Consider the following 21,382-nt stretch of genomic DNA (forward strand, 5'->3'; position numbering starts at 1 on the left):
GAACGATAAACAGAAAGAACCAATTCTTAATTCCATTAAGAGATGCTTTTCTTGATTTAGGCAATCTTACTAATTTTTTCATCTCTCTCTTGTATTTACATTGCAGTAGGTTATGCTGTAAATTTAAGAGTCATATATTTCTTAGGGGATTTTAAGCAATGATTCACTGACCATTGGATTACCCCTGTGACGTATTTCCAGCTGTGATAAATCCCGAAATGGGTGCATTATAACACAGCTGGTGGTTTAAGAGATGAAACAATACTTGTTTTTTTTGTGAAATCCTGAACCTAAGGCCTTTGTCTTCCCTGCTTAGAGTACTTCTCATGTTTTCCTTGAAGTCTGATTTTCTTAAGATGTGGTCAATGTCCTTTGCCACTCTGCTCTTCAAGTCCTAAAATGTTGGCCCCTACTTGCGCTCTTCTGTTATTCTGCTTAGAGGATGCAGTTAGTGCGTTACATACTGTCTGGAATGCGCTCAATGTGCTATTTAGAAGTGTAAGATGCTCCAGTTTTCTCTTTATTTGTTTACAGCATTTCTAAATGACACTTTTAGGTAAGTCCTGACAAAACACTCAAATCTGTATAATAGCCTGCATAAACACTGAAGAGTTCATACAGTCCGGGTTCTTAACTTGGCAGTACAGTGGATTGTTATCAGAAAACCAAACCCGAAACTACTGAATAAATCTGTCCCCTTTGAATGCACTAGAGGGTCAATGCAGCATGTGTTTTAGAGATGCCTTTGAGTGTTACAGAAAACAGGAAAGGAAGGACTTGGTGCCTGAAAGCCTCTAAATTCCTAGTTCTTTTACCTTTCTACTTTGCTGCTCTGTCTTTCTTGACCATCCCTTGGGAGCTGTTGACCACCCCCCACCCCCCCCACCCCCCCCACCCCCCCGCTGGAAAACAAAACAAATATCTATGTGAGGTAGCATCGTTATGCTCACTGATACTGGCTGTTCCTTGTTCCTGGTTAAGAGGCACATTTCCCATGTCAGTATACATGTTAGTAAAGACTCATAGTCATGGTCAGCTGCCTTTACTGCACTGGGCCTGTGTTGAGGCAAAACATCATAGAGCAGCAGCATGTGACAGAAGAGGAAGCAGAGAGGCAGAGGGAGAGAGATGTGATGTACTTTTCAAAGGCAGGGCCCCAGAGACCTTCTTCTCCCAGTCTGGAAGTACTTCCACTTTTCAGCACTTCTCAACAGTTTGATCAATTATTAACCACTCAGTGGATTAATCCTTTGATTTGCCTGTAGTTCCTTCATCTAATCACCTCCTAAAAGCCTTCCAAACCCCCCCACACACACTTGTGACCACTCCGCTGGGGATCAAGCCTGCCCTGTAAACACACCTCTGCCCTGATCCCTGTGTCATTTCTGTCTTCGTTAATGAAGAGTAAACATTTGCCCACCCGAACATCTGTCTCAACTGCAAAACACTCAAAGCCTTGCCTGTGACACTGGAAAGGTAGAGAAGTAAAAGCTTAGAGATGTTGTTCTTAGTATGTTAGCTTTTATTCTCATTTTTCAACATTATTTTTAGTATGTTAGCTTTTATTCTCATTTTTCAACATTATTTTTAGTATGTTAGCTTTTATTCTTATTTTTTCAACATTATTTTTAAGTCAAGAATTTACATTTAAACTGATTTTTCTCTTTTTGGTTGGAAATACTTCAGCAATATTTTAACATTTTTGATTAACTAAATGTATAAAATGCTATATGACATACTACAGTCTTTATTCAATATTTTAGTGTTTTTTTTTCTTCAGCACTTTCTTAGGCATTGACATAAAGATACTATAGGGACACCTGGGATAATTTCATTTATTTTGTTTAGCACTTAAATAGCTCTGCATTCCTAAAGGAAATGTTTATAAATCTTGTCTAACTTTCTTATCAACTCATAGAGTTGGCTGTTATTTTTATTCCCATTTTACTGGTTTGAAAATAGCTGCATATATACTCTGGGGTCAACAATATCCAGTTGTGTGTTTTTTATATTGGGCTTGTATGAAATATTTAGTTTGAACAAAAAGATCATAGCAGAAGTGTTTGAAAACCATTCCCAACACCATGCTTTACTCTCCACACAAATGTGTAGCAAAACCCTCTAGAGTTGTAACATTTCTATTCTCAGTAAAGGGTAATTTAAATTCATTGAAAACACAAATTTCTTAAAATACGGTTAGGTTCTAAAATATTCTTTGAGGCTTAGGAACAGTTTTTGAAATATGTTTTTATTGCTCACATTTAAATTGCTTTGATTCAAAAAATTTAAATGTATTCATGTTAGCTGAAAGGTCTACAGTAAATCATATTTTAAGGACACATATGAAAGTTTTCATCCTTTTAAGTTGGTAAATAATAGATATTATGTAGTAAATATTGTATGTGTTGGCAATTGATTATAAGGTTTTGTAGTCTAAATTGTAGGAAATTGATTGCTCCAAGACAGCACACAATTATTAAATCTTAAGGTCACATATTAAAACAAAAGAAGAAAAGAATTAATAATGACAGACTTGATTACATGATTTTCTATGAAAATATAAAATAAACTCGTTATTACACCTATCTCTTAATAGATGTTAAGTAGCTGTGTACAGTTTAAAATAAACTGGCATGTAACTGTCAATCATGGTAGTTTTTCATGAGGGGTACATAAGAACCATTTCAGAGTGGGAAAAGGATAGTCTACAGTGTGACTCCTTCCATACTGCCAAGGAGAAACGATTCTGTTTCTCTTCCTTGAGTTGATGCCCTTTCTGTGATTAGAGAAGCCTGATTTTTTTTTACTTATTCTTTTAGAATTTTCATGAATGTGCATAATATATTTTGATCATATAAATCCCATACTCCCCAGCCAACTCCTCCCAATGATACCCCCACACCCCACTCCCAATTTCAATCAGTGCCATCCATATATACATGTCTGTAGAGTCATTCACTAGGAAATGGACAACCTACCAGAGGCCACTTCCCCTGAAGAAGGCTGACTCTCGCTACCCCAGCTGTATTCAACTTTCAAAGCACCTCAGCTAGGGTTGAGACTCCATGGTACCTTCCTCCATCTATGCTGGAAAATATAACTAGTTTTGTCTTGTACAGGTCTTGTGTGGGCATCCACAGTTGCTGTGAGTTCATGAGAGTGATAGCTCTGTCATGTCCAGAAACACTTTCTTAGCAATTCTCTTCAACCTCTGGCTCTTAAAAATCCTTCTGCTCTCAGAAGTGCCAGAGGGGATTGAGGACACCATGAAAACAAGGCCCTCCAAGTCAACATGAGCAAAGCTCATATGAACTCACAGTGACTGAAGCAGCATGCACAGGGCCCACACAGGTCTGCAACAGGTCCTCTGTATATGTATTACGACTTCCAAGTTAGTGTTTTTATGGAATTCCTAAGTATGTAAACAGGTAGGTCTCTGATTCTTTTGCCTTCTCTTGGGCTCCTTTTCTTCTATTTGTTTTTGTCAACTCCAATGTATTAGTTTTTATTTTGTTTTATTTTATTTTATTTTATTTTAATTATCCCTTAGATGCCTGTTTCTTTTCTAATCAGAGACAGAAAGGGGGTTGATCTAAATGGGAGGGAAGGTGGGGAGAGACTGGGAGGAATAGAGGGAGGGGAAACTGTAGTCAGGATATATTATGTGAGGAAAATGTCTATTTTCAATAAAAGGAGAAAAAGAAAAAAATCTTTCTGCCCTCCTCTAGAATGTCTTCTGAGCTGTTTGGGAGGGGTTGCAGTATTGAAGTCCCACTTAGGGGTAGATACCACATAGTTACTCATTCACCACACTCTGACCAGTTGTCAGAGAGATACCTAATTTTAATTACCTTATATAATTTCAGAATTTTTGTAGTACCATCTTGTATTGACAATTCAAATTTGCAAATATAGTATAGATGAAGGAGAGGGTATTACTGTATAAAACAGCTGTGTAGATGTAGAAATATTTATGAGAAAGTTTAATGCTTTTGTATCGTACATCTTGAAGTGTTTTGACATTTCACTAGCGCCAACTTAGTGTGGTGTTAGTATGGTAATAATTAATAACAACGCTTACTGTCTCATTGCCACATTGCAAAATAGGATATATGTTCTTGTAAGAATGTAATTATGCTTTTACTTGTAAATTTTTAGAATGATGGAAAGTTGTTTTGGTTTTTGTTTTCAGAAAACATACTTTCTAGTTTGCCTGATTCCCTTCTTCCAGCTGATGGAGTGCTAGGAGGTTTCCAGAAATGAGCTTTACACAATTGAGTATGGAAAGAAGGGTGACTTTTAGGGAAACATGTCTATAAAGTAATTGTGTCATAGTTTCATTCATTAGAATGCAGGTTTATTGTTTGAGAAGACTTTTGATCAATCTCTGGGATTCAGAGCTTTCTAGATGCAGGGCCAGGAGAGTGAATGCAGAAGAAATCACTATGGAAAACATTTCCCTGGGGGAAATTACCAAAATTCATTCTAGACAAAGTCAGAACAGCTCATGAATTCCTAGGATTGTCAGTTACGAGGCATATATATATATAAATATATATATATGCATATGTATATATGAATATTCATTTACCATAATTTTTTCATAAATATTTCTTGTATTGTAATTGTTAATGAACTCTTAAATTTGGTGTAGTGAAATTTTACTTCTGTTTAAAGCAGTAGTATAATATTGAAAAAGTAGTTTCTGTTATTTTTTTAATTGTAAATAATTTTTTCATGGAATATATTCTGATCATGATATATATTACGTAACCTGCTTTTCCTTTTATTTGAATGCTTAATTTACTCTGAAATTTGCCATATATGTGTGTATATATATATATGTATATATATATGTATATATATGTGTGTGTGTATATATATTTATATATATAGAGAGAGTATGTGTGTATGTGTGTGCCATTCACATATATACACACATGTTTAATTGTTAAAGATTCAGATAAAACTGATAATTACTGGAATTACTAAATAAACCATACTTTGTTATTCAGTTTGGAGGTTACTGTATTTTAGTCACTAAAAGGGTGGTATGTTATTTAACTAGAGTATTATTCTTCTGTGTTGCTGTTTACTGGGATGAGTGAGTGGTACATGGGCAATTCCCAGCAGTCCTCCAGGGTCTCCAAGCCTTTTCTCCCTCCATTTTTGTTCACGTACAACTTTGTTATATCCAGACATTGATGTAACATTGAATTTTATAGTTAATATGCAGTAACGGTTGCTCCTGTTCCTTAGCGTCGTAGCACATTATACTTCCCAGAAAGTGAACAAAAGGAAAAAAGCCTCGTGTCCTTGGGGGAAAATTGAGGCATACATACACAGATCCTCCTAAAAGATTGAAGAAGATTTCAGAATAAGTCAGACGTTCACATAGGGGGGAAAAGAGTCGGAATTGACTAGTCTGCTCTGTGCTTATCCAAACACATAGCACTGAGTGTAAACTGAGTCAGCATAACTCCCTCCATTAAATATCTTTCCCCAATTTCAACATTTCTGAAACTGAATCAGATCAGACCGGCACTGTTAGGATCATCAAACGCAATAGAGCAAATCCTTTATCCCCTTACATCCTCTTCAGGGATTCTGCCAGAAATTGTGATGACTCAGGCTTCCTATCCACAAAGCCACACATATGGGCTCCTTCTGAACATAAAGGATGTTCAGAACGGAGCCATACTTTCCCCTGGCTGAGCACCATCGGGTCATCCTCTAGAAGCACCTAGCCCGGGAGCTGCGGCACTAACAAATGCCTTTTGTCTGGTGTGCAGAGGCACAGTCGATGGCATCGTGTTAGGCTTCATCAGCTACCTAATGCAATGTAACTGGGGAGATAAGATAAATCAAGGGGCTGACACTGTATTAGAATTGAACAATGAGTGCTCCTCCAAAGGAATTGCAGAGCGTATATTTCAGCGCTGTTGACCTCAGGAGGTTATCGATGTCAAAAGTCTGTGCAACAAAACCAATCTTTCAAGAGCTAGGTAGCAAGTATGTAGAGTCATGCTTATTTCTTTGAACTAAATTTCCTAAGGAAAAGTGAGACTGGCTCATTACATCTTTTTAATGTAGTTTTTGTGTATAGCTTCATTATATACCCAACCAGGGTTATACTTTTTAAAATGAATGCATCTAATGTTGTGCATTACACATTGGATAGAGAGATGTACTTCACTGCTTAATATTCTTTTCATTGATTGCTAAATTGTTCTGAATGGAAATGTCTCCACCTTGCTCAAACGGATCATTTGTTATTGTAGTTGTGACTCTACAAAGAGACTCTTGTTAGTACAGTGCAAGAATTTGGTTATTACTAAGTAACATGATATGATTTCCTTGTATAAAATAGTCTAAGCCTCTGTACTTATTATATAGAACGACTTTCCATTATTGAATTGAAAGATGGAAAAATATACTGTAATTGACTCCTGTTCTTTTATAGCCCACGGTGTGTGAGAGGGAGCTGTGTGTATTTGCTTTCCAAACCCTGGGGGTGATGAATGAAGCCGCTGATGAGATAGCCACTGGAGCTCAGGTACTCATGCGAATTGTGTCTTGTTTGGGTTTGAAAAATTTGTTCCAGTCTACCGCTGTTCTCTCTGTGCTGTTCTTGGGGGGAAGAATTCTGATAGCGTCTTGCTGAAAACAATCTGGCACTTGATCTTTTTTCTTTTAAATCTATGCTTTGTCATTTTACAGTGGCCTAGGGGAGAAACCAAACAATTTTCTTTTAAAAATAATTGTCTTGTGTGGTAAATGGGGCAGAAAGCCTTGCATGTGTTCTTTTGTATTTTGTGGGTTTGTTTGTTTTGTTTTTTGCTTTTTGGTGCAGTTATACTTCCACAAAGTAGAAGTCTGTTTATTTATTTTATTTATTTGTCTATCTGGAGGGTTTCACTTTGTAGCCTTGGGTGTCCTGGAACTCGCTTTGTTGTGGCTGGCCTCCTACTCACAGAGTTCCACCCATCTCTGCCTCCCAAGTGCTGGTATTGAGAGTGTGCTCCACCAGGCCCAGCTTGTTGTTATTTGTTGTTGTTGGATACAGGGTTACACTGGGCCATGTTCATGGAGACAGGATCCTAATATGTGGCCCAGACTGCCCTTGAGTTGAACTTGTAAACCAACTACTGCGTTGGTATCTCCAGGGCTGGGATTATAGTCATGTACCATCATCCATTTACTGTGCATTGTAAAAATGCTTGTTTGAAATCTTTGCAGACATAAATTTCCCTATTTGTATCCACACTGGGTTACATCCGTTCAGAGGAGTTCCTTCCATCCAGACAGTAGCCTCTTTCTTCATTCCTTTTCCAGAAACAGCATGTTCTTCTGGGAACTGGAGAATGGAGGCAGCTTAGTATAGACAGTACTGTCCCTGTGTAAATCAGCAGAGGGATCATTGAATACATAGCAACAAAGCCATTGTATTTAACAATGACCATTAATATCTTTGACAGAGGAGAGGAACAAGAGGCAAGGTGACTTCCAGCAATTTGCTTTTCCTAGAATATGACAAAATCGCCATGGCCGTGTGACTCTTCTAACCCAGGGCAATGTCCTCCCTTACAGTGTCAGGCCTCTCTAGGATAGCTCCAGAGCCTCCATACACACTATTATCTAATAGATACTTTGTTATCATTCCATTTAATAACACCAGAGACTGCAGTGAAGCATGTGTTCCTTTAATTGCTATCTATTTTGTATATCTTGCCCATTAGACTGCACACAGCACCGTAGCACAGACCTGACTTGTTCATCTTACCATAGAATCTAGAACAATGTCATCACACACTGTGTGCTCATGTCAGAGACATAACTCAGAGCAATTGCTATTTGAAATCAGTGGTCCCATTTGGCCAAGTTTGGTATCAAGTCATGAACTACAGATTTGAGAGAAGGGTGACAGACCTGGGGCTTCCTGATTACATTGTGCTGCCCTGAGCAGGACAGTCAGTAGCAAAATATCCACTGGATATCCAGAAGTGACTCATCTCACGTGTTTTCCAAGGTGGTAGATCTACTCGTGTCCATGTGTAGATCTGCATTGGAATCTCCTAGAAAAGTCGTCATTTTCGAGCCATATCCTTCTGTGGTAGATCCTAATGACCCTCAGATGTTGGCCTTCAACCCCCGGGTAAGTGGTCAGCCCAAGCCTACCATGTCCAAAGCTCCTGCGAACCAGGATGGAGACTTTAGTCTTATGGCTCTCTTCCCTTTGAATGTCTGTCTTGTTAAGTGTATCTATGGTTGTTTTAAGGTCATAGCATGTGTTTTGGGATTCTATAATCTCATCAGAGTAGAAGGAACATTAGTCAAGGGACAGCTTCCCCTTTTCTCCTTTATCACTTCAACATTCTTCCCCTGCTGTTACCTACCCTTCCCCTCAGAAGTTAACAAAAGTTAAATCCATATTGTTAAAAGACTCACATATCTTAAGAAAACCAGATCATGAATACTTATGGCAGAACTCTTTCTGAAATAATAGAATTTCAAATGGACTGAGAGCCAGAATTGCCTCAGTTTATATTATTGTTCATCTTGAAATCCTTTTAGAGAAATGACTATATAATACACCCTCAGAAGACCTTTCCTTCCTTGTTTACTTTCTGCATAGAAATGAGGGATCATTTGAGCACATACTGTCACCTTACTCTTTGGGTAGCAGTGTTCCAATCTAAAATTAAAGCACTTGGGAGATTTGAAGTATATCTTCTTCCAGAAGGATTCTAAGCTTACTTTATTGCTTATTGCTTTGGTGTGGTGAAAGCCAGAATGAAGAGCCCAAAAATCCTTCTGTATTTCAAGATTTTTATTTCAGGGAGGTGAACATGATTTTGCGACCTTACATAAGGAATACTCCTTTAGTTTTTCTTTCCTGTGATTCTGGATAATCAGCCCTCTGTCCTTGAGCTATCTTATTACAGTCTTTTATGTACCATCCTTTGCTTTCACACTGGCTTTGATGGAAAATGCATGTACAGAAACAGTATGTTTCTCCAGTAATATGTGACTTGGAAAGGCTTGTAAGTGAATAATGTTTTTTTTTTTCCTTTGTCATATAGAAAAAGAACTATGACCGAGTAATGAAAGCTCTGGACAGCATAACTTCCATCAGAGAAATGACACAGGTAAAAATGTGGTCTCGTATTCTTCTCCCATTCAGTCTGCATGAGTAAAATCATATTTTAAAAATGTCTTAAGAACAACACTTACAGAATGTACATTTTTTCTGTACAAGACATAATTAAAATCATAAAAATGTGCTAGGATGGTTTAATTCAATTCTGTCAGTGTCTTGGCATGCTAACACTGATTTTTAAAGAATAAATGCATAATTGTAACCTTAATATTTTGTTCTTAAACTTGAGTAAAAACTTTGAGTATTTGAAGTTATTCAACAGGATATTTTATTTTTAAAACAGTGTTTAAATCTAATAAGTACCACCTTTGGTATTAACTGGTGCTAAAAATTTCAGATATGATTTTGATTATTAAAATAGAGATTTGGGACAATAGAGAATGGTGTTGCATGTGTACCACCACATCTGGCCACAAATATTCTTTGTCATTGGATGTGTGTGTGTGTGTGTGTGTGTGTGTGTGTGTGTGTGTGTGTCTTGCTTTTTGAGATAACATCTCAAGTAGTTCAAGCTGACCTTTAACTTGCTATGTAGCTAAGGATACCTGGAACTTCTGATCTTCCTTTGTTCATCTCTTAAGTGATGGGATTACTGACATATGGGCATATGCCACCACAATAGCTCTAGAAATATTCTCTCTCTCTTCCTCCCTTCCTACTTCCTTCCCTCCCTCCCTCTGTGTGCTCATATGATTTCTTCAGTCCCTAGAATTATTCTTTAAAATCCATTTTCAGGGTTGAAGAGGTTGCTCAGTGGTTAAGGGCATTGGCTGCTCTTCCAGAGGACTTGGGTTCAGTTCTCAGCACCCACATGGTAGCTCATAAATGTCTGTAGCTCAAGCTCCAGTGGATCTGACTCCCTCACTCAGACATATATGCAGACCACATACCAAGGCACATAAAAATAAAAAAATACAAAAAAGATAAAAAAATTCATAAAATGTTATAGGTATAACACAGAACCTATAACCACGTTGGAATCGACAGCCACCCTGGGAGTATGAGCTGATGTTTCTTGTTCTTAGGGAAGCTCTGGCAGAAAGATGTGCTAAGTGAAGATCTAGGTTTATTATGAAAACTTAACACATCCCTGTGCTACAACCTAGCACTTGGAGAAACATTGTTGAAGTACTGAGGCCTTTTCACTGTCAAAACATTGCAAAGAGGTTTAAAAAAATCATCATAAATAAAATTAATAGTCCAAAATTAGCAGTACATGTTGTGCACAGCTTACACATGTCCTTTCTAGGCCTGCCTTGGTGCTAGACACCATTAAGCATATGATGAGTCTAGCCTGGGGTCATTCATTCTCTCTGTGGAGAAAGAGAAGTCTTCTCTTCCCCAGGTTCACTGAGTTTCTTGCTACTTTACCCCTCACGCCAGTGTGGTCTCCACCCCTTTATTGAAGACGTTCTCAAATGTACATTTCACACTTCTAATTCTTGTCCTTGATTCCTTTGGTCATTATTTATTCATGATGACCAGTATTCATTCGTTAGTTTGCTCTTTCATCTCTTCCTCTATTCCTTCATTCAACAGTCTATGTTAGACAGTGGCACATATGTGCATCCATACTTCACATGTGATACCGTTTGCTTTAAATCTCCCATTTCTTTTTAGTGACCATTCGGGGCTCATAATTTGCAGTAGCCTCTGGATTATTTTTTCAAACAACCCTTATTTTTATAAGGAAAGAAAAGAATAAAGTACATTTTTCATAAGGATAAAAAAGAAGAAATAATGCTGCATCTTATGTAAAGATAAATATTTTTAGTCACAATAAGAGATTTAGTATAGGGTATTTGTACTATACTATAGAGTCTAGACTCATATATGATTCTTAGGTTTAAACATGGCTACAAACCCTGACTCTAGAATCTACTCACTGCCAAAAAAATTGCTTTCTTTATTCTGGGCATGTGTAAGCTGTTGTTAAGAAGGCCATAGAGAAGTTGAAGCATCAGCCTAGGAAGTTAGAGGCCTGAGTTTCATAATCACCTCAGTGTGGTGTGGCCCATGACCTTGGGAGAGTTGTTTAGTTTTACTTGGAGCCTCAGTGCCTTCAGTATCTAGTAAGGAAAAGTAACTTTGTATTTTCTCCCGCAGAGTATCTGCATAGGCACGCTGTCAGGCTTTATTGAATCAAATTCTTTTAAGCTTTTCCACAATATTACACTAACCCATGTTTTAAATCCCCAGCTAGCTCTAAGCTGTTACAAAGACGTCGTTCTTTGGTCTGTAATAAAATGTTTAATTTGACAGTAAATTCCATTTAATTTCTGTTGGAGAAGGTTCTTACATAAATTGTGTTCAGTTTTCATATAGAATGCATTAGGACTGTGAGTTTTCCTTTAATGTTAAAGTTCAAAGTGTTTGACAACAAAGAGAAACGTTGTAGGGTGCTTTGTTAAGGGATGGGGTCCTTCCTCTTTTGAGCACCCCTGTGGGTGAGGGGCTGCAATGTAAGCTGAACTTACCTCTCAACCATTTTCCTTCTACCCCAGGAGGAGTGAGGCTTATAAAGGGACCTGAAGGAGTTAGGAGGAAGAGAAAATGGGGGAACAGAAGGATGAGACCAGGGGAGAGATGTAGACACGGAAGATCAGAGGGGGTGCTAAGTGGAAGATCACAGAGGGCAGTATGGTGAAGTTGGTTGGTACAGCGTAGGCTGTGTGATAGCTTTACATCTTCTCAAGAGAGATACAGAGGTGTGTGTGCGTGTGTGTGTGTGTGTGTGTGTGTGTGTGTGTGTGTTCAGGGGTAAGGGAGTCACCTCTAGTAATCTAGTGAAGGTGGAATTCTGGCCAATATTGGGTCAAGTCTTTGTTTTTCATCTTCTGTTATTTTTAATTTAAACATAATTACATCATGTACCCCCTTCCCTCTCCTCCTTCCAATTTTTTCCATGTCTCACTCAACCCTACTCCCTTTCAAATCATGATCTCTTCTTTCTCAATTACTATTGTTACTTAAACACACACACACACACACACATACACACACACACACACACACACACACACACGAGTAAATATAGGAATGTAATTTGCCGAGTCTGTTTAGTGTTATTTATATGTTTGTAGGATTGACCACTTGGTATTGGATGACCGCTTGGGGAACTCAACTCTCAGGAAGTCTAATTCTTCTTCTCTCAGTAGTTGTTAATTGCCTACAGCTCTTCATCAAGCGGTGGAGTCCCATGAGATTTCCCCCTTCCACACTGGCATGTGAACTGTTGTTGTTCTTTGTTCAGGCAGCCATATTGTTGAGATGTCATGGATGTGGCTGCCTTGTAGCTAAGGGCACAATCCCTTAACAGACTTCCTGCTCCTCTGTTTCTTACAATCATGCTGAGCCCTTTCCTATGATGTTCCCTGAACCTTAGGTATAGGAGTTGTGTAGTAGATTCATCAGTTGGGGCTGGGTATCCCCTGATCTTGATTCTCTGCATTTTGATCTATTGTGGCTTTCTCTAATGATCTCCATCTGTGGCAAAGACAAGCTTCTTTGGTGAGAACTATACTTACATGAGAGTATAAGTGTTCACCATGCAATTAGACAATATACTGGTTTAGGAAATTGGTGGTGGTACTTTCTCCTCTAAGATCCATGACCTCACTGGGCTGTGGGTAGTTGGTTTGGTTTACAATACCAGGCATCAATTTCCTCATTTTGAGGAGGCCTGAAGTCTAGTTAGACAGCTATTGGTTATTCACAATTGTACTGTTATGGATCCCTTGTCTTGTTGGTTATTATTGTAGTTCATAGGCTTCACAACCATGTAGGACTATTGATTGCTTTCCTCCTTTGGCAGTTTAATAGCACTCTTTGGTACTATGAAAGCTAGTCCTCAGAGAGGAACTTTTCAGGTCAGATCCAGCTCAGGTCCTCCGAGTCCTTTGTCCAAAGTACATAGTGTCTTCAGCAATAGCCATCAACTTCTGAGAAGTAATCAAGGACAACAGTAATAGCTCACATTTGCTTGAGGATTCTCTTGGGAATCCACTGTGGGTCAAGTCTCTTATATCCAGCAGGCAAATCCTTTCACATGCTGCCTGAAGTATATTCCCTACCCCTTGTGTGAAGAAGGTAATTTGCAATTGTTTGGCCAAATCTATATGAATTTTGTTTTAGATAGACTGGAGATATTACTTAATCCCATTTTCTTTTTGTGGAGGGAGGGAAGTGAATTTTAAAGAAAAATGAAGGAATATAATTTTATCTTGCAGGCACCCTATCTGGAAATCAAGAAGCAGATGGATAAACAGGACCCCCTTGCTCATCCACTTCTGCAATGGTATAAAATTATAATTTTCCTCTAGATAAAAATCAGTAGCTTTTTCTATTTTTTTTTTTAACATTGGGGGAACTATTTCATAAGCCCTGCAAAGCTACAGTTCTACAAGCCTGTAAAACCTGGTGATTTTTTTTCTACTATTCTACCTTAATGACTCTCATTTTAATTAAAACTTGTATATCACAAGAGGAGGAAGGTGCTGCCGTGTGTACAAGTGGGAGTCCACAACAAGCTTGACAGCCATTAGTCCACGGTCTTAAAGGCTATGCTTAATTAGATTATGTGTTGAAAGCATTTTGCTTCATTTAATTTCCCAGTTCAGCGAGGACTTGGTGATAAACTTAAACCTTTCCAGTGAAGACCTTGAAATACGCTTTGTATATTGTGGATCCTTAACGAGGCTGGTAAAATTTGGTTGACGCTTGAGCGTTGCAGAAGATGTACCGTTGAAGGGTGAGCCTGGTGAGGGGCACAGCATTTAGTCCAGCCTGGACTCTAGGAGGTCCACACAGCAGAGAGGAGAGGTGGTGACCTGAGAACACACTTTGCTTTGATGCCTGCTTCAAATAATGTGTCCTCTCTCATCTGCAAAGTGGAGACGATAAGGGCTTATAAGGGTTTTGTGTACCTGGCTCTTTGGAATTGCTTAAGTAGACTTATTATGGTCATCTTAATAGTACAAATGCAAAGATTATGAAAGATCGGTCTAGATAAATGCTGGGGGTGACAAGCAGTGGAAGTGTTTTTAAAATGTCATTAAAAGGAAAAGTGCCCATTTTCCTTGGATTTTGATTGATTACCTTTGCTTGGTCAAAATTGCATAAAACACATGGTCTAATAAGACCATGGCAAACTTTAGGTAAAGAAATTGGCCTTGTTTGTGTCCATTAGGATCTGTTCTTAAAATCCTGACTGATGAAGAAAAATAATACTTTCTCTTAACGCCTCACATTTTCTCAAAGTTGAAGTGAAAAAACAAACAACTGAAATTTGGGGGTGCTAGTTTGGTCACCAGATGATACAGGGGAAATCTGCTTCCTGTCTTTGGGTTCTTAGACTCAGTAATAAAATAATTTAAGAAGGGACTCAAACAAAAACTTAAAAACAAACAAACAAACAAACAAACAAACAAACAAACACAAACAAGCCAAGAACAGGGGAGGCCAGCTATAAAACTCAGCAGCAACCTGGGTGGGTAGGGGGAGACAAAAAGAAAATGGCCATGCCATTTAAGTTGGCATTGGTGTCAGACGCATGGCGGGCACACAGCCATATGATGGGTGAGGGCTTTAGAGAAAGAGTGACGATTTCCCAGATGTTGTGGGGAAAGCCCAGATGTTAAGAAAACCATGCTTAGAGAAGAGATACAAAGAAGTTATGCCTTTTTGAATAAGAGAAGAATACAACAATTTTATCTCAGTGCCACGAGGTCCAGTAAAGCTACTGCATTAGGGTGGGCATTCTGGGAAGGGAAAGTACAGTATCTCATTAAAGCTGGTCATTCCTATCTCGGGGGCATGTGTTTAGCCTTCCTAAGAGTGGTCTCTTGGCCAAGTGAGCGACTATGTCAGCTGGAGTACTAGGTCTCCACCCAGGCCATGTTCTTAACTGTGTTCTTAACTAGAAGGTTGTTCCCCCCCCACCCCCCGCCCCACTAATCTACCAATTACACATATACAATTGTATTATTTTTTTCTTTTGAAGTGAGCCCAATTCCAAATTTTCACTATTTTTTTTTATCTTTTTCTCCAGTTAATTAGTATCACTCTTCTTTCAGGGAGAAGAATTTAATAAAAAAAAAATTATAGTCTTCTCTTCTATTTTATACACCATAGAGTATGAAGCATTAATTACTTGTACCTGGGTTAAACATGGTCAACTTCAGTGTCTGACTATGTTGACATTTGTGTATGAGCCATGGTCAACTAAAAGCATCCTTAGGGGTTTCAACAAACAGCATCTTTGTGGAAACACATTTAGGAGGTGTAGGAGTCAAAACAATCAGGTGCATGAATCCACTTCTCATTTATAAACTACCATTATTTGAAAGTATTAAATATCTTTAAAATGTTCATTTTGCTAATATTTGGAGTCGTGCTTATTAAAAATTACACATTCACAAGTTTTATGGAACTACTTCCCAGTGAGTTTTCTCAGATGAAAGTATCTTTTTTTATTTTATTTTATTTTATTTTACAATACTATTCAGTTCTACATAACAGCCACAGATTCCCTTGTTCTCCCCCTTCCTGAAAGTATCTTTTTTGATATGTAAGTTCCTTAAACTGTATTAGTGAGTAAACCGTACTTATGTAATCAACTGAAAAGCAAGTTTTGTAGCACAGTAAGACTACACTTCAATCACTTGCTGAGTAGCATATGAAACAGCCAACAGATTTGCCATGTAGTTGTGACTGACTGATCATTTCAATTTCAGGGTCATCTCAAGTAACAGGTCACATATTGTGAAACTGCCAGTTAACAGGGTAAGTTCTATTTTCATATATGCACCCAGAAACGGGAGAAGGTGTTAGATGAGAGCTCTGACCGCTGTGGCTCTCAGGCAGCCTGTTCAAGGATGGATATGATTCAGCTTAATTCTTCAGTTTCAGTTTGTGCACTAGCTGCGAACCCTTCCAAGACTCAAACCCATATTCAGCCTGCACCTTGCCCTTTCAAATAAATGAATGAACGAGGAAAGAAAGAAAGAAAGAAAGAAAGAAAGAAAGAAAGAAAGAAAGAAAGAAAGAAAGAAAGAAAGAAAGAAAGAAAAAAAGAAAGAAAGAAAGAAAGAAAGCATCAACATGAGAGAATGTAGTCTTCCTACAAGAGTTCGTGAAGTGGTGTCTAGGGAGAGATTGGAAGAATACTTGATGTTATAGTTCTGCCTTCCCATTTGGAAAGGGAGCTTCGAACACCTTGCTTATCAGCCTAAGTAGTATTTAAATAATGCTTTAAAAAAGCTAAGGGGCCCTGATTACAGTAGTCATCACCACCTAAGAGCAGCGTTTAAAACTCTTGTTTGCCTGTTTTCACATCTCCGCATGGGAGATTGGTGTATGTGATATTCCTGTGTGAGTATCCAAGGTGAAAGGGGATGATGAGGGAGTCTTGTCAAGCAGTTCCCCTGATCTCCTTCCATTGTCAATGAGCAAAGGCATGCAAATAAAGCAGGATGATTTTCATTTTAAAATTGTGAATTAAGTCTTCTGCTTAGGAAATTCCAGAATATTTTCTCAGTGGAGCAGCTAATCCATACCCATGGAACTCTGTAATGAAAGCCTTAAAAAGAAATGTAATCAAGAAGACATTGAGTGTGAGCATGACAGCGTAGTGGAATCTAAACAAAAATGTCTTCAGTTTGTCTGTTACCTATTGCTTTCCCACCAGCCTAAAGAAGCAGCTTCCTATGGGTAATTCCATGTGAAGTATAACTTAAGTTGGGTTCTAAAAAAAAAAAACCACATAGTTTTTAAATTAGTCTGAAAAGGTTATTAGTGTAAAATAACCTTTAGTTTTAGAATTGGAAAATTTGGATGACTCCTCAGCTGGTCAAATGTTGACATGTTATTGTTTGTTATCACTTTGGATGGCAGCAACTGAAGTTCATGCATACTCCACACCAGTTCCTCCTTCTCAGCAGTCCACCAGCCAAAGAGTCCAACTTCAGAGCTGCTAAAAAGCTCTTTGGGAGCACCTTCGCATTTCAGTGAGTATGGCTGGGAGGGAGGGTGGTACCCGACCACTTTCCAGTGTGTGGTGGAAGAAAACATTGTCTCAGACATTGTCATGAACTTCAGTGATTCAGCTCTGCGAACATTTAACTGGGAAACTCAAAACTTTCAGATGTATCATGACTTCTTAAGTTGAGACCAGTTGGAAAGATCATTGAATTTCTGGCCTTCCTTTTTCCCTCCCCCACTTCTGTGTTTTAGTGGCTCTCACATTGAAAATTGGCACTCTATCCTGAGGAATGGTCTGGTCGTTGCCTCTAACACACGTCTGCAGGTAACATTTTTGCATGTATTTTAATAAGAGTCGATTTATTCTTAAAGGAGAGATGTGAACTTTAGAGTATTTATTTAAAACGTTACATAGAATTTTTAAGAAAGATAAGTACATTTTCACAAAATAACTGAAGCAAAATTGATCTATGCTTGACAGTGAAGGGTTCTCTAAGGAGAAAATGTGAAAGCCGCAGTTGGAAAGGAAGAACTAAAATATGACTGGGTAGAAAGTAAAACCATACAAGCATTCAATCCATTATTCCAAAGAGCATTTCATCAGTTCTTTGCCTCAGTGTGGGCCCTTTTAGAGAAGAAGGAAGGCATAAGCAGAGGAGACGTGGATCACCACAGATGCATCGTGCCTGCTTTCTAGCCTTGGGCACAGTGCTCGGCATGATCAGTATATTGTGGTTGGCATACTGAACTCTGCTATACTCTTCATTTTGTTTATTTCTCCTCAAAGCCATCCCTCCAAATTGTCCCTTAGATGGCGCATGAGGAAAGAAGCAGGTCAGCCCAGTCACCGGAGCCAGCTGTCCCTGAACAGCGACAGCAGGGCTGACAATGAACGGTGCATGTCTGCAAGCGTACACCCATTGACTTGGTACCAAGTTGGTACTACTGGCATGTGAGGGCCCTAGAGCATAGACGTGAGAGAAAAAGAACTTCAAATGTTCTGCGTGGTTTCTTTAGACCACTCAAATTGTTTCAAACGATGAAGCTCCTTTTAACTTGAAAACTGCAGTGGAAGGTGGAATAGCAGATGAAGTACATAATAAACTGGAGTTGACACATTGTTCATATTGTGGCTTGTGAGTGTTCATAACAATGCCTTTCCATGCTCTTCAGCAAGTCTGGTTTTTAGAATTTTAGATTCATTAAAAGAAGAACTAACTATAGTCATTTGTAATAAGGGACTCTCTTTATTATTGACAGAATGAAGAACATTCTTTGGCTCTTTTTACTGACTTTTTTTTAATCAGCTCATTCCAAACATGGTAATAGTAATGTTTTCATATGCGACCCAGCATAAGTGTGCTATCATTTTAACAAGACTTAATGTTCCAACATGAAACCAGTTACTCTCTTTTGTAAGCTGTTAATTCAGACCATTGACTGACATCTTTCTCTCTGTTGTGTCTGAAATAGCTCCACGGTGCGATGTATGGGAGCGGGATCTATCTTAGTCCAATGTCAAGCATATCGTTTGGTTACTCAGGTAATCCCATGTGTCACTTCTAATCTCAATGTTACCACTTTCATGACCGGAATAGATTAGATATATTTATATTAAATCCATTTAACACTAGTCATCATTTCTTGCTAATATTATAATGAGATGGGGGATGTTGGAGGTAAACTGAAAGCATATACTGTATGGAGCCTATGAAATATAAAACATGCAAAGAATGATCTCCCATTTATTGGCATTGAAAAATTTCTTGGGCAGTGGAACTGATGATTAGTATGCCTTTGCATTTTTAAAATTTTAACTATAAGGTAATAAATACTTTGTAAACAGATTCAAATAACACAGAGTTTTTAAAAAAGCAAATGACAATTTTTCTTTTGTCCTAAAATCTTAGTATTTAATGCATTTTCCTTTCACCTTTAACTACTTCTATGACAGTAGTGTGTGTGTGTGTGTGTGTGTGTGTGTGTGTGTGTGTGTGTATGTGTATGTGTGTGTGTGTGTGTGTTGCATGAACACACTGCACAGTTGAAGGGGATGTTATACACATGGTTCCTGAATGCTAAATCTTAGTATCTCCATGTTTCGAGAAATGATACTTAGACAAGTCTATTAACTAGGAGACAATTAACCTGGCCCATCTGTCCATTCATTAACCAGGATTCATGCAAATTCAACTACAAAGAGTCACTTTTTAGTGGTGAAGTAAAATTGGAATACTTATAAATAGATCTTACTTAGAAATATCATGATAGAAAAGACAATGAAATGCTGATGGAAAGAATATGTACAATTTTAGAGGATTACAAAATAGCAAAAAAATGGAACTAGAATTATAAATGAAGAATCTTAAGTAGGCAGAATAGGTGTAGATGTTACCACATAACGACTGTTGTATAACAAGTTGACTTAAATATAAGGGAAAGCAATTGCTTCATTATGCCCAGAGTCTTTAGATCAGGAGTCTAGTGAATCTGTTTGTCATGTGATTTTTCTTTGTCTCAAAGCATCCACTTTGTAGCACACAGTTGGTGGATGGGTTGTTCTGTTGGTCTAAGATAGCCTGACTTCAGGCCAGACACTTGGTAGGAGGTGGGAATTAGCAGGAACTGACACCCAAGTCCCTAGTTGTAGCTGATGGAATTTGGTGAACCCGAGAGCATTGAACCTAAACTTTTCCAGAGTGCTAATAGCATCAGGCAGCTTTTGTGTGAGCACTTCTGATCTTGTTTCTTAAGTCACATGGCGTTGGCAGCTGCCTGTACACATAGTCAAAGCCATTACAAGGCTTTCCACTGTCTCTGTTGATACCTGTTGATGATGGAATGACAGGTTACACTGTAACAGAGCATGTAAGTTAGGAAGTACTGTTATAGTAAGATATCAACAGAACAGAACACTAACAATAAATATAAGAAGGAAAAAAAGCATTAAGATAGGTCATGTAAAATAATTAAAATCAAACTTAGAATAGTACAAGAAAAAAAGCTAAATTTTTTTTTCTTTAGAAAAACACTATATCATCAGCATAGATAATAAAAATGACAACAAAACTCAAACACTACCCCTTATGCTAGTATAACTATTCCTTAGATGGATTCATGAAAAGAGTTGGGAGTAGGATTAGGTACAGACAGACTGAATGGATGTGAAAGTCTGTCTCTGTGTGTGTATTTATCTTGGAGAGAGTCCATAGCATTTATCAGAATCTGAAGGGCTTTTCATATACTTTTAAAAGTAGGAATCAGGGACTTGGAATGTAGCTTGGTAATAGAGGCCCTGGGTTCTCTTCATAGCCTAGATTGTGGCAGGGGGCAGAGGTGTAAAAATCTCCAGAAATAGATGATGTTGTGTTTGCTTTTGAGGGTTGAAAACACAGAGCCCAGACAGTGGAACAGCCCTGCATGCAGTGCTCTGCCAGGACCATACTTTGCAAATTGTTGAGCATTATTGCCTCTGCCACCAAGATTTTTATTGAAATGAAAGAATTTTTTTAGTTTCTGGTATGATTGTACATTGTGCACTCTCACTGATTTAGTTCTGCATATTCTACAGTGAAATATATTGGTTCAGTTTTTCTAAAATCTTTCACAATAGGATATCATATCATGACTTTAATAGAGCAAGAGCTAAGATTTATGATTTAGCATAGGCAAAAGAACATAGAGTTCTTTGAGTTAGAAACATTGTAATTCTACAGAGAAGTGAATGTATATTGGTAGTTTACAACACCATGGTGAAATACCTCTTTGTTCCTGTCTGCATTTCCCATTCTTATCTTTTCCTGTACTCAGCAGACAATAAGGGTGAAAATTAATTCTAATTAACTAAACATTTTTAAATCAACTTTTCAGAATTTTCTAATTCTAGTGTATACCAGAGAATTTTCTATCCCCATTTTTAATGCCAAGAATGAACAGAGATTCCTACTCCCTAACTCTTCTGAGATTTCCCAGACCTGCAGACCATTCACTCCAGGGTCTGGGGCACAAGCAGCTGTTCCCTGGTGAGCCTGTTATAACTGTCTCTGGCTTGATGTGATTCTGCTTCTGGCCACAGTACCACGTTTGACGTAGGTGGATTGTGCTTTCAGTTGCTTCAATCAGCTGTATCCCTGAGTTCCTATTGTGCTGGTGTTCTTTCAGGGATGAACAAGAAGCAGAAGGTGTCGACCAAGGACGAGCCAGCTTCAAGTAGTAAAAGCAGCAACGCATCACAGGTGCTGT

At 38.2% G+C, this 21,382-nt stretch overlaps 1 protein-coding gene across 2 annotated transcripts in view; it reads left to right on the top strand.

Moving 5' to 3' along the window:
* Positions 1–21,382, top strand: part of Parp8 (poly(ADP-ribose) polymerase family member 8) — a 182,815-nt gene that overhangs the window by 150,189 nt on the left and 11,244 nt on the right. For both annotated transcript variants that reach the window (XM_076551870.1, XM_042261529.2), the window contains exons 16-24: positions 6,464–6,556; positions 8,030–8,155; positions 9,084–9,149; positions 13,390–13,457; positions 15,895–15,943; positions 17,054–17,166; positions 17,393–17,465; positions 18,614–18,683; positions 21,302–21,375. In XM_076551870.1, the coding sequence (XP_076407985.1) occupies positions 6,464–6,556; positions 8,030–8,155; positions 9,084–9,149; positions 13,390–13,457; positions 15,895–15,943; positions 17,054–17,166; positions 17,393–17,465; positions 18,614–18,683; positions 21,302–21,375 (732 nt within the window). The remainder of the gene's footprint in view (positions 1–6,463; positions 6,557–8,029; positions 8,156–9,083; positions 9,150–13,389; positions 13,458–15,894; positions 15,944–17,053; positions 17,167–17,392; positions 17,466–18,613; positions 18,684–21,301; positions 21,376–21,382) is intronic.

This window comes from Peromyscus maniculatus, chromosome 15 (assembly GCF_049852395.1).
Source record: "Peromyscus maniculatus bairdii isolate BWxNUB_F1_BW_parent chromosome 15, HU_Pman_BW_mat_3.1, whole genome shotgun sequence".
NCBI classification, from domain to species: Eukaryota; Metazoa; Chordata; class Mammalia; order Rodentia; family Cricetidae; genus Peromyscus; species Peromyscus maniculatus.